Source organism: Elephantulus edwardii, unplaced genomic scaffold (genome assembly GCF_000299155.1).
Source record: "Elephantulus edwardii isolate Elephantulus edwardi_28Jun2011 unplaced genomic scaffold, EleEdw1.0 scaffold00039, whole genome shotgun sequence".
Classification (NCBI taxonomy): domain Eukaryota; kingdom Metazoa; phylum Chordata; class Mammalia; order Macroscelidea; family Macroscelididae; genus Elephantulus; species Elephantulus edwardii.
Window position 1 is genome coordinate 13,143,119 of NW_006399789.1, and position 14,057 is coordinate 13,157,175.

At 38.2% G+C, this 14,057-nt stretch overlaps 1 protein-coding gene across 2 annotated transcripts; it reads left to right on the plus strand.

Moving 5' to 3' along the window:
- Window positions 1–467: 467 nt before the first annotated feature.
- On the plus strand, window positions 468–12,202 carry VNN2 (vanin 2). 2 transcript variants are annotated; one of them, XM_006884977.1, is made up of 7 exons: window positions 468–677; window positions 1,021–1,151; window positions 1,935–2,127; window positions 3,282–3,570; window positions 6,366–6,739; window positions 7,841–8,011; window positions 12,008–12,202. In XM_006884977.1, the coding sequence occupies exons 1-7, from the start codon at window positions 468–470 to the stop codon at window positions 12,200–12,202; spliced, it is 1,563 nt and encodes a 520-aa protein (XP_006885039.1). The 2 variants fall into 2 exon arrangements, with proteins under 2 accessions (XP_006885039.1, XP_006885040.1); XM_006884978.1 differs by lacking the exons at window positions 3,282–3,570; window positions 6,366–6,739.
- The last annotated feature ends 1,855 nt before the right edge of the window (window positions 12,203–14,057 follow it).

Genomic DNA, 14,057 nt, shown 5'->3' on the forward strand with positions numbered 1-14,057 from the left:
CTCAATCGCTCAGTGATCTCCCTCTCCCTCTCCCTCTCCCTCTCCGTCTCTCCTCCGCCCTCTCTCTTCCCCTCTCCTCCCCTCCTCCTCCTCTCTCTCTCTTTCCCTCTCCTCACCCTCCTCCTCCCTCTCTCTTTCTCCCTCTTCCCCTCCTTCTCTCATTGTCTTTGAGTTAGAACCAACTCATAGCTGACTCTGCAGTGGATTTTCAGAGGCTGTTAAATTGCACACGAGGAAATTGATTATCTTCCTCCTGGGGAGCCACTGGCAGATTTGAACCACCAGCGAGGTGCCACCTTTAGGCTAGCATCTTTAGGCCTCCAGGATCCCTGAGAGATTCTTACGTTTTATGGAAGCAGTTCTATAACAGTCCAGTAGTTGGCAGTGGTGTGTAGAACCTTAACTATTCATGTCTCTATAAATACAAGACTGTAACTTTCAGTTTCAGAAGCTTCTAGATCTTGACCATGATTGCTTCTTTTCCAACCTTCGTGGCAGTTTTTGTCCTTCTTATCTTGGACATCGGTGCCCAGGACACGTTTCTTGCTGCAGTGTATGAACATGCTGTCATATTGCCAGAAAAAACAGAAACACCTGTTTCTCAAGAAGATGCCTTAATCCTCATGAACGAGAATATAGATATTCTGGAGAGAGCAATAAGGCAGGCAGCTAAGGAGGTACTTTTTCCATTTCTGTTAGCCAGAATTTTTTGGGAAGGGCATGTGAGCTGGTGGAAGATTGCTGTTGGTTTTGTGTGCTGTCTAGGAAATTCCAGTTCATGATGACTTTAAGGACAGAGGAGGATTGTCCCATAGGGTTTCTCCAGACTGAGATCTCTAGGACTACAAATTGCTACGTTATTTTTCTGACCGGTGACTGGTTAGTTAGCACCATCAATCTTTTGATAAGGAGTTAAGGCCCTACGTACCACATCACCAGGATGTCTTGGCATTGAGTTCTCTAGCCTGTGTGTGTGTGTGTGTGTGGAGGAATTGTTTTGATTTGACTTGCTTTGAACAGGGTGCTCAAATCATCGTGACTCCTGAAGATGCACTTTATGGATGGTCGTTCACCAGGGAAACTGTCTTCCCTTATTTGGAAGAGATCCCAGACCCTCAGGTGAACTGGATTCCATGTCAAGATTACCACAGGTATTTTAACCTCCTTGATTATTTGTGGGAAAAGTACTGTGATCATCTAAATGAACAGACAAATCTATCTTGGAAGAAAGTAGGTTCCTTCTTAAAGGGAGGGTGGCAAGATTTTTTGTCTCATATACTTTGAGTATGTTAAAAGGTCTTGTCTCTCGGGAAGGTCTTCCTGGTTGTTAAAGTAACGGATCAGCAAAATAGACAAGAACCCTCAATGAGGTGATTGGCAATGACTGCAATCATGGAGTTAATGAAGCACATCAGTGATCTTGAGGATGGAGCAAGAGTGGTTTAATTTTACTTATGTTATTTAGTCTAATGCTAAGGAGTTCACTTTTTGTGTTCCAGAGTTGGATTTGATTTTAGTTACTTTCAACTAATGAACTTGAATGTTTGTTTTGCTGTTGAATTTTATTTAAACAACTTCATTTATTGAATATTTCATTTCATTATTTAAAAATTTATTTCATTTTATTACCTATTATTATTTAATTTAGTTTCTTTCTAATAAGAAGGGAGATACCAGACTATGTTTGGATGCTGACCCTAATATTCAGTAGAGAGGAGATAATTGATGGGGCAGAATGAAGTATGGGTAATTATTTGCCATAAATACAGCGTGGAATATAATCTGTGACTTTTCCAATGTGATCTCTTTTCAGAAAGAATTATTATGTTAACTTTAGTTCTATTTTGGCCCATACTGTTCATATTGTCATTTCTGTATGAAATGTTTGAAATATTTTTATTTTATTGAAATACCTGCATTAACACTTGCTTTAGATTTGGTCATACACCAGTACAAAGAAGACTCAGTTGTCTGGCCAAGGATAATTCAATTTATATTGTAGCAAATATTGGGGACAAAAAGCCATGTAATGACCATGATTCTACATGTCCTTCCAATGGCTATTATCAATACAATACCAATGTGGTATACAATGCAGAAGGACAACTGGTGGCACGATACCATAAGGTAAGAAATCGAGTTCTCTAGCCCAGCAATTTACTTACTTAATTGTTTACAATTTGTTTATTTAATGCCTAACCTCTTGAAATGTCCAGATTGGTTTAGAAAATTATAGTATGTATAAGCCAGGTAAGACATATAATGTTGGCAAAAAAATATTGAAAACCTTGAATTTTGACTACATTGAAACATTGGTGCAGTTATGTGTGTTATGTGTGTTGTGTTTCTAACTGAAAAGTCCGTTGGAATCCAACAGTTCCATAAGGCTTAAAGATGTAGTGCCTCTCCTCCCACAAAGATATGCTGTTGATGTTGTTGTTGTTTTGTGCCACAGAGTCAGAATTGACTCATAGCTGATTCTTCAATAAGTTTTTCAAGGCAGTAAATCACATGGGAGGAGCCTGCCTGTCCTCGTTCAGAGCAGCTGGTAGATTCCAGATGAGTGCCATTGAGATTGCAGTGCAGCCTCTTACCACTGACTGGGCTGCTAGAGCTTCCAGGAAGATGTAGATATACTGCCTCAGAAATCAAAGGGGGTCAGGAGGAAGTGCTGTCCTCAGTTGGAATCGACTTGGCAGCAATGAGTTTGGGTTTTGTATTGCTCGAGGTATCAAGGATTCAAAGAAAATGGGTACATATCTTCAAGTTCAAGAAGATAATGAATAATCTTTGAGGTGTATGAAGAAGTCTTTGACTCCTAGTTAAGAAAGAGGAAAAAGGGAGGAAGAGAGAGGGAGAGGGGAAAAAAAAATGAAAGAATTAGCACGATTTGAAGGAGCTCTAGTGGCCTAGTTGCAAGAAGCTGCGTTGCTATCCCAAAGACACACAGTTCAAATCCTTCAGTTGCTTCACCGGAGACAGATGGGCAACCTTCTCCTATGTGATTAACTGCCTCTGAAGACCTGCTTTAGGGTCAGCTATGAGTCAGTTCCAATTCACCAGTATACACCAACAGTGAGAATTGGGGAGAAGTCCACAGAACAGATACATGTTGCTTATTCGTCCATGCTTTCCTTAGGAATTTCCTCTCAAATGCCAAATTTATGTTTCCCATGAGAGATTCGTTGCTGTGACCATGCCTATCATCAAACCATTACCAACCTTATGTTACTGTGGAATTAACAACCTTTAACAGGTTTTATTCTATGCATTTGTTGTAGCACCATCTCTACAATGAGCCTCAGTTTGATGTCCCTAAAAAGCCAGAGTTAGTGACTTTCAACACCACCTTTGGGAAGTTTGGCATTTTTACCTGCTTTGACATACTCTTCCATGAACCTGCAGTGACCCTGGTGAAGGATTTCCATGTGGACACCATACTCTTCCCTACAGCTTGGATGAATGTGTTACCCTTTTTGACAGCTGTTGAATTCCATTCAGCCTGGGCAATGGGAATGAGAGTTAATCTTCTTGCAGCCAATACACATCGTGCCAGTATAAATATGACAGGTAAGTTCTTTTCTGATGGGGTGAAGTTTGCAGCTTACCATTATAATGAATAGCCTGTCATCATCTTTTGCTCTTTTGTTAACCTTCCCCACTGTTTTTCATCTTCTCATTCCCACATCAAGTGCTTGGTTATGATAGCAATGGGTTGCTAACACCTTTCTGCATATTATGTTATATTCATGGCAGCGCTACGTGATGGGTGTTATCATCCTGGTTTTTAAAATTAGGGAGACACAGAGTATATGCAGCATTGTATTATCCAGCAAATACAAACTTGAACTGAACTGGAAAATACATTACTCTCTCAGAAGTGTGTTGGAATGTGTTACTGTCTGTTGCTGTGTAAGAAACTATCCTAAATGTTAGTGTCTTAGTGTTTTTAAAAATACGCAATTTTTTCCTTTTTAAAAATTAATTTTCTTTCAGTCATTTATATGCATTTTTTATCATTGATTACAACTGATTAATGCAATTGAGTATAATGTCTAATCAAGCCTCCATTGCACATTGCCTTTCCTTTCACCCAGGCTATTTTTTAATCTTTGCTCTCTTTTCCTTCCTTTATTATCTTTGTTAATTCTCCAAGACTGTGTGTAAACCTTCCCTTAGCTTTTTTCAGTCAATTAATCATGCATATTTTATTCCATATTATTAATTCCAATGCCCACAACATCTGAGCATCCATATAGTCCATTGTATTTATCCATTCCAATAAATTATTCATTGTCTATAGATACATTTTCTACTCCTCACCCCTATAACCATGCTAGATTTCTTATGTAAATATTTTTCTAGTTTTTTCCCCTGCTCGTTTAGTTTTTTGGTTTTTTTTAAATACCAGTGATGATTTATTTCACTCAACATAATGTCCTTTAGAATCATCCGTGAAAAGAACAAAGCGTAATATTCTGTAGACTCTTTCATGAAAACAACAAGTATTTTTTAATATCATAGTTTCTGCTCAGGAATTTGAGAGTGGTAGAGCAGGAATGTTCCTGTCCAGGCTCTCACATGCATTCAGGTGGCAGCTGGGCCCATTGCCACCCGAAAGCTTTACTGGAGTTAGAGTATCTGCTTTAAGAATGACTTACTGTGCCTGCAGCAATGGTGTCAGCTGTGTCTGATACAGTGAGGTTGGCTCAGGATAGGGCAAGAATCACAGCCTTTATTCATAGGGTACCTATGAGTTATAGCTGACTCAAAGCACATAAATAACAATAACAACATCCACATGGTTTTGGCTGGAGTTCTCATATCTTGGTGACAGTTGTCAAGAGGTCCTCAGTTTCCCATCACTGGGGCCTTTCCATAGGCCTGACCTCCTCCAGAGCAAGTGATCTAAAAAGAAAGAAAAAGTATGAGGAAGTCTGGGCTGTTTTTGTTCTAGTCTTAACCTCTACATCTAACCACTTGTCACTTCTACTATGCTTTATTCATTAACTATGAGTCACTATGTCAAGTCCTTAAGACCACAGAAGTGGGGAATGAGGAAGACTTTGACATTTCTTTCTATCTTACCTTCCAGAAACTAAGGAGCTCTGGTGGCACAGTCCATCCAGACTCACCTGAAGACGGTCCTTCTCTGGTGGTTTGACTCCACCAGTGGCTCTGAGGGACAAAGGCGGACAATCCCTTTCTGTATGATTTATAACCTCCAAAAACCTAATAGAGAGTCAGTCGTAAATTGATGCTAACTGGATGGTGAGGAGGCTGAGATTTGTTTTTTTCAGGAACTACAGAATGCAGACATATTTATATACAGTGTAGCTTTCCATTGTTGCTGTTGTGTAGCTGTTGTTGGGGGCCATCTAGTCAATGATGACTCACAGCTACCCTATTAACAATGGACCTGAACCTTGTCCTATCCTGTGCCATCCTCATCATCTCAGATACACTTCACCCCATTGTGACAGTCGCTGTGTCAAACCATCTTATCTTCCTCCCTTTGGCTGACTCTCTGTTTTTCTAAGCATGATGTCCCTATCTAAGCACTGGCCCATTCTAACCACATGGCTAAAAAATGTAAAACCAAGTTTCACTATCCTTGTCTCCAGTGAACACCTGGCTGTACTTTCTCCAAGGTGGAATTATTTGTTCTTTCGACAGTTCGTGGGGTATCCAGTACTCTTTTCTAGCACTACTCAAAGGCGTTTATTCTTCTGCTGTAATGTTCCATGGCACTAATAATAACACTGTGGTGCTGTGTGTCATGGAGTCAGGACTGATTCAGAGCTAATCCTGCAGCAGGTTTTCTGAGAGAACTTCATCACATCGGAGGAGCTCACCCATCCTCCCACAGTGCAGTTGGTGGATTCAAACTTCATGGCTTTGGGATTGCACAGCAGCTTCTTGCCACAGTTTTAAAAAAATTTAACTGAGACTGTCTGGTTTTCATCTCTATTTTTATTTTATATCTGCTCACATACAAATTTCATATACCTTGTATATCATTCATGTACATTTCACACATTCCTACATTCACATTGGGTTTCAAACAATCACTCATATACATTCTGTTTTTAAAATTTCCTAAAGAGGGGGAGGGGTGGGCAGAAAGAAAAATGCAACGATGAATGTATGGAAATCCAAAATCTCTGTAAACTTTCATTAAAGTTAATTCTAAAAAATAAAAATAAAAAAATTCCTAAAGAAAGTAGTTAGGTTTTTCCATATAACTGAATACATGTATGCTATTTCTTTGTCACTAATATGCTTAATGCCCAATTCTAATGGGGAAACTGCCAGTGTTGGGGTTTGATGTCATTTTTAGAAGTCTTGTTGTCTTCCATCCACAGGGAGTGGTATCTATGCACCTCACTCTCCCAAAGTGTACCATTACGATATGGAAACCTCATTTGGGAAGCTCCTGTTTTCAGAGATGGATTCCCACCCTCGGGCCTCCGCTATGTACCCACCACCTGCAAGCTGGAGTGCTTATGCCAAGACCATCAAACCATTTCCAATACAGAAAACGGCCTTTGGAGGATTTGTTTCCCGTGATGAGTTCAACTTCACAGAACTTTATGAAAGTGCAGGAAACCTTACAATCTGTCAGAAAGAGCTCTGTTGTCATTTAAGCTACAGAATGCTACAAAAAGAAGAGAACGAAATCTATGTTCTGGGAGCTTTTACAGGCTATCATGGACGAAGGAGGAGAGAGTACTGGCAGGTAATCTCAGTGCAGGGGAGAGGGTTTATGAAGGTGGATTCCATGGTTAACTTTTCACACTTTCCAGGGCTGCTTTTTATTGTCCTGAGGCATTGACAAAGTCTATAACACACACATACACACTCTGTGATGGATCAAATGCCTGGGAATCAAATTTATAATCAGAATTAATATAATTTGATAGTTTGATGATTTAAAAATTATGTTATTATGTTTAACCTAACCATGATATTATGTTGAGTTTCAGTTAGAAGACTTCCTTAAGTAGCTTGCTGGCTTGTCTGAATATAAAAAAAAAAAAAAAGATATATTTTCTCTTTTAAAACAAAACATAAGTAGGAATATCAGTTTTATCTTAAGTTTCTCTTGTATTAGATACCCTAATCTTTTTATTCCTCTCAATTGAAATGTTTTCAGTTTGTAAGCTTCTTAAAGTTGAAAGATTTTGACTTCAAAGATGGGCTGGGACAAAACCACAGGGTTGCGCAATGTGGTGGGTGGACGGAGGGAGTAAAGGAAATGGGGAAGGTCAGCTAAGGACCAGAAAAGGCAGGGTAATGGTGGACAAAATCCAATGGTGAGCAAATTTATAAAACACAATGCACAAGAATAATTGTATGAAGCACAATGCACATAAACTTTGTAAGCAAACCAATATAAAATAAAAATTTTAAAAAGAAATCCAAGAGAATAAGGGATAGAATTCTTGGACATAAGAATGTCCAAAGCAAAGGAATTCTCAGTCACTTTTTATAGGACAGTGATCCTTTTAATTATCTAATTCACTGCTATTTCATGTTAGTTCTATTGGTCCTATGACCACTGCTACCTTCAGGTAAGTGACATCATCTGTTATGGAAAACTAAGGACTTCCCTCTAACTGATTTCTATCTTTAAGTCCACTTATTATCTATGAAATCACTTCTTAAGCATTTGTCATTTTCAATAAAGCAGATAATTACAGGACACACAATTCAAATCCTATTCTCAAATATAAAAAGTAAATAATTTCCAGGTTATGATTAAAAATGAAAGCCACAGTTCTAGTACCAGTATCTTACCCAGAGAGCATTCCGTTTTGTTTTCATCTGCTCCGTTTAGGTTTGCACAATGCTGAAGTGCAAAACAGCAAATGTGTCAGCATGTGGACGGCCAGTAGAAACAGCTGCTACGAGATTTGAAATGTTCTCATTGAGTGGCTCCTTTGGAACAGAGTATGTTTTTCCTGAAGTGCTCCTTAGTAAAATTCGTCTGTCACCTGGGAAATTCGAGGTAGGGAAATTTTAAGAGTTGTCTTCTGTTTCTCTCTTTTATGAAACCAACTTAAGCTGGTTTTTATCGGTTAATTTTTTTCTTTGTAACTTCAAAATGTAATTCTTTGAAACAAAACCTAGAATCTCAGCCAAAATATTTCTGGGTTATCAGTTTGTGCAGGTTATTTCTGGGTTGCTTTTCTGGTCTGGGATGGGTCCAGTCGCTCTTGGCTAGACATGTTCAGGCATCTGCTGTGTTGGTTAGGCAGATTGATTTGTGATGGCCTTTCCTGGACAACTGGATGATGAAGGCTACTCTCTTCATGTAGTGGGCCATCTTTCAACAATTTGGGCTTTATCACATGGCAGCTGAAGGATTACAGAAGCATCACCAGGAAAAGCTACATTGTACAAGTTCTTTTCAAATCTCTGCCCCATGTTTGAAAATGCCTTATGGGTCAAAACAAGTCACGTAAACAATGTAGAGTAAATAAGTGGGTAACTGGATGATACAGACCTCTTTATTGGAAGAGTTGTAAAATCACTTTGCAAAGGTGCACTTTGCAAAGGTGCAAAGGGATCCTTGAGCTATAATTGGAACTTACAGCAACTAATTCTAAAGTGTTGGCATTTAGCTGAGAAGACAAGATATTTAGAACCTATAAGCTTATGATACCATTATTGAAGAATGCTCTGGTGGCCTAGTGGCAAGAAGCTTTATTGCAATCAAGAAGGCACGTGGTTTGAATCCATCAGCAGCTCCGCATGCAGCAAGGAGAGACCTGTAATCTGGCCAAATCTTCAGCTTTAGGAAGCCAGTTGTTTTCAGAACAGAGTAGAATCCAATGCTACCATAACGCCAAGAAATCTTTGCCACAGCTGTCCTTGACCACATGGAGCTTGATTAGGTTGAAACTCTCATGTCATTTGAGGCTGGAAAATCAACTTACCTGCCCTCTGTAGTGAATGACCGATCTGAAACAAGGGGTCTGGAATTGGGATCCAGTGTTTAAAAAGCAGTGAGACTGGCATAAATAAGAGTAATTGAAAGTATCTTGAGTCATTTCAACAAAGTTAGGAAAGAGGAAAACAGAGTTGATAGAGGAATTGAGGCAGGCGTGGGCTCGGGATCAAATGAAAGATCAAAATGGATGTCAGAAGGACTCAGAGACTTGCAGTGTAATGAAAATAAGAAAAAACAAAGAAAAGAATATTGAAGTAAGAAAGCCTAATAGATGATTACCAAGGATAACCTGTGACGACAAAGAAAAGTATCATTATAACAAAATCTGCAAAGAGCTGGGGTTAGAAAACCAAAAGGCAAGAGTACACTTGGCATTTCCCAAGCTGAAAGACATGAAGAACACATTCAAGCCTTTAGTTAAAATACTGAAGGATTCTATGGCAACATATTCAATGGTTCAGGAAGCATCAAAAGAAGATGCAAAGAATACACATAGTACAAAGAGGAACTGGCCAGCCCTGAACCATTTCAGGAGGTAGCATGTGATCCAGACCCAAAAGTTCTGAAGGAAGAAGTCCATGCTGCACTGAAGCACTGAAGGCATTGGTGTAAAAACAACAACAACAACAACAACAACAACAACAACAACAAGCCCCAGGAATGGATGGAATATTAATTGGGGCTTTTCAAGAAACCGTTTCTGCTCTGGCAGTGCTCATCAGCCTGTGACCAGAAATTCGGGAGACAGCTGCCTGCCATGTTCTCTGTCATTCAAATCCACCAGTCACTGTGGGAGAGAGATAGATGGAATCTGAGTCAGAACTGATTCAATGTCAAAGGGAGAGCCCAAGACCGCTTAAGAGGCTAGTAAATCGTATAGTGCATGTTATGACCTTGAACTAAAATGAAGATGAAAAATAGACATCATTTTAAAGACTTACTGTCATCAAGTTGGAACCAATTCATAGCTGACCCTCCAGAGGGTTTTTGGAGACTATAAATCACACGGGTAGAGACATTGCTTATCTTTTCCCCAAGGGCCTGCTGGTGGAGTTGAACCACCAGAGAGCCGCCACCTTTGGGTTGACAGCACAATTTCCTAACATCTAAGCCACCAGAGTGTCCTTATTAAAGAAGAGTGCTGAGTATAGAAAGTGTCTACATCTCACTTATTTTAAATGTTAATTCAGTTCTAATTTAAAATACAACTCTGGTATTTTGTTTCTGTAATGAACACTTAATAAAAATAGACAGTTAATATTATACTTCATTTATTTCATTAGTAGCAGGTAGTTTAATTGACAACTTATCAATTAATTTTTGTGATTTTTGTGAACATGTGATCACCCTAATACTTTTATGGTAGTTAATGATTTTCTTCTTCTTTTTATGAAGAAAGTATCTGATTTCCGACTCTCTGAGCTCTCCCTCATTCAGTCGGTTTTCCCTGTAGCTAATGGATTTATTTTTCTCTTTCTTGGTATACATTCTTTTCTGGCAGAAATTTATCTGTGGCTTTGGGACAGATTAGACTTGTAACAGTCTGGGCCCACTTTTCCTATTTGACCTCAGGAGCTGCTTTCCCCTCTAATCTGTGGCAGAGGGCTTCTATAAAGCCTTTAAAAGCAAAGATATCATTTTGATGACTGAGGATGCCTGGCTCAGATCATAGTGTTTTAAGTCGCTTCATATAAATGCAAAAAATGCAAGAACTGATCCATTTGAATTGTGTTGTTGGCAAAGTATAGAATATTCCATGGACTTGTAGAAGGAGAAATAAATCTAACTTAAAAGCAGCACAGTGAGAGAGGCCCTTAGAAAGGATGGTGAGACTTTATCTCATAGGTACCTGGCACCTAACAACAAAAACAATAATCAATCTTCAGCTCTAGCCAGTGCTGAAAATTTTAACACTGTAGCATTTGCCAGCTTTCATAGTATGAATATTCTGTCCATGACCAAGTATATGAATGGATGCAATCACCAGCTGGCAAAGTCCCTGACAGTTTAACATCTTGTGTACCACTTCCTCCAGCACACTATTGATTTTAAACTGACTGGAGTCATACAAACTCTTGTCCCAGAATGAACCTTTACATCTTCAGTGTCTTCTTTTCAAGATGATGTCTCTGATCTATAGCACCGGAGAAAGACTGCAACTGCTTCTTTTGCTAACAGATTTGTTCTCACTCTGGGAAGCAACCTAGTCCAATTACTCTGTCGCAGACCTCCTGACCACTTTTCCTGTTCCCCAAGAACCAACTCATTTCTCTCTAATGCAGGGATTCATCACTTTGGGTTTAGAATTTGCCAGATTTACCATTAACTTTTAAACCTTTTGAAAAATAAGTGTGATTGCTACTTCTAGATCCTGATCTCATTGCCACAACAACTGACTCAAAATGTTTAATGATCATCTTGGACCATCTAGAGTCACTATAGTCTTTACTACATATGAAATAGCTATTCCCTTCCTGTCGTACGTGCTCTTCTCTCCTTATGATAGTTACTTGAGAAGCACTGATATCTAGGTTCATTTCAAAGTCAATGGGGTTTTTTTTTGCCTTTGACTCATAGCAACCTTATGAACAACAAGTAAAAATCTTCTCTGTCCTGTGCCATCCTAGTAATCTTTACTTTACTTTTTGTTTGTTCTTTTGTCAGTATGGTACATTCAATATTCTTCATCAATAACACAATTCCCAGGCATTGGTTTTTCTCCCTTCTTCCTTGTTCACTGTCCAACTTCAACATGCATGTGAAGTAATTGAAAATACTACCCCTTGAGTCAGGCATACCTTAGTCTTTAAAGTGGCGTTATTGCTCTTTAGCGCTTTCATGAGGTCTTTTGCAACAGATTTTCCCAATGCAACAAGAGTTTGAGTTTTAATGACTGCTTCCTTAGGTGTTAATTGTGGATGCAGGTAAAAGGAAATCCTTGACAATTCAGTCTTGTCTCTATTTATTATAATGTAGTTTGAAAATCATTAGTCACTTATAATATGTATTTTAATAAAGCTGAAGCTCTTTTATCATTTTGCTTTTCTTTAGGTTCTAAAAGATGGGCGTTTGGTAAACAAGAATGGAACATCTGGGCCTATACTAACAGTGTCGCTATTTGGCCGGTGGTACACAAAGGATTTAACCTCCAGCTCAAATGGAACCAGTAATCCACCAATAACTTACATGCTAATATACACGTTACTATTAATAATTACAGCATTGCTAAATATTTTGATCATATAGAAAATATCTTTACCACATTTATCATTGTATAATGTATTTAGCTACATGTGTCAATTAACCTCCCATTTACTATGAAACTGAATGAAATTGTCAGTTGTTGTTAGATGACATTGAGGTAACTACAACTCACAGAAACCTTCACAAAAACAAGAGATAGAAATTACACTCCACCCCATTGTTAGAGTCACTGTGTCAATCCAATACTGTATCAGTAGTTAAGAATTAAGAAAAGGAAATGGAGATTAGACTGTAATAAACTCAGAGAAGAGTTCACGTGTTCTGTGTTGAGAAATAAGAGATGGCAATTTTAAGAGTGTTAACAATATATGCATACATATATGTAAGTCACGTAATTAACAAAATTGTATTTTCATAAAATATGGAACAATGTAGATTTGAAAAATTTTTATTTTTGAAAGTTAACTGTGATGTAATTGCTTTGTTGCACAAACTGTTAATACTAGGCAATATCCTACCTTCTGGAGTTTAATGTTGACTGGAGGTCAGTAGCTGACTTTTACCACATTCACTTGAGTAACATACAAGCGAGAAGCTACTTACTGATCTTTAGAGACCGATTTTCTTCTGATCCATATTTAAAATTGTTAGCTGTGTCTCTGTTCTTCCAAATAGACAAGGCCAAAGAAAACAAGAAGGGAGCTTTCGTGGCCTTGTGGGAGGAAGCTGAGCTGCCAACTCAGAGGTACACAGTTTGAACATACTAGCTGCTTCGTGGAAGAAAGATGTGCAATCAACTTCCATATGATTTACTGACCCTGAAAATCAACTGAAGCATCATCTAGGAGTTGCTTCCACTTAACAGCACCTAACAACAACAACAACAACATCAAAAACAAAAGCCAGAATGGAGTGTACTCAGTCGTAAAATTTGTTGCATCACAATGTTTTAATCTAACCTCTTCATCTTGAGTTGCATGATTCAAAACTAAAATTCAGTGCTGCCAAGTTGATTCTGACCTCTATCAGTTTCCTAGCCTGTACATTATAAGGAAGAGACTACATATCTGTCTCCCAAAGAAACACTGATGGATCTGAACTGCTGGAGACACACAAGCATATGTTATCTCACCACATTTAACACAAAACTTAAACTCAAACTCATTGCTGTTGAGTCAAAATCTCCTCACAGCTAATCTTCCATCTGACTGTTCAGGCTGTAAATTCCCCAGAGAGATTTTTCTCATTTGCCGCCTGTGAAACTCCTTATTCACTATACCACCACCAGAGCTGCCTCAAAAAAATGAAAGATCAAATAAAGAAAAACATGAGGGAGCCTTATTTTCTTTAGTTTCTAAATATCCTAATGTCAGAGTCCAGCTTCTTTGATAAACATCTTCTCTAGGTTTCCTGTTGTTGAGTTCCTTGTGGTTCTTGGCAGTAATAAAAAGAAAAAACAGAAACAAGTTTTTACCGTGTGATTTTCAACAGACTTTAATAAACAATGATTGTTTATGTATTTTCTATAATAAAAATGCACATTTTAATTTACCATTGTTGGTTAGTAAGGAAAAAAAATCTTTAGAAATTAGAAGCAAATATTGCACTAATTTAGAAAATGTTATGTCCACATGGTGACAAAGGAGATTTTCATAGACTATTTTTATGAGAACACTGCATGATTAATAAGCCAGAATTTAATTTTTCTTGATATATTGATTGCACTTTTTTTCCTCATCCAACTTGACATAAAACATATTTTTGAGCAGATAGCTTTGTGCTAAGGTTTATCTTATTTGTCTGCTTTTATAGTTTTCTGTTCCTTCTCTAGAATGAAGAGATCTGCTCTGGCAACATCTAGGTCACACATAATATTACATTCTTTAGAGCTGAATCA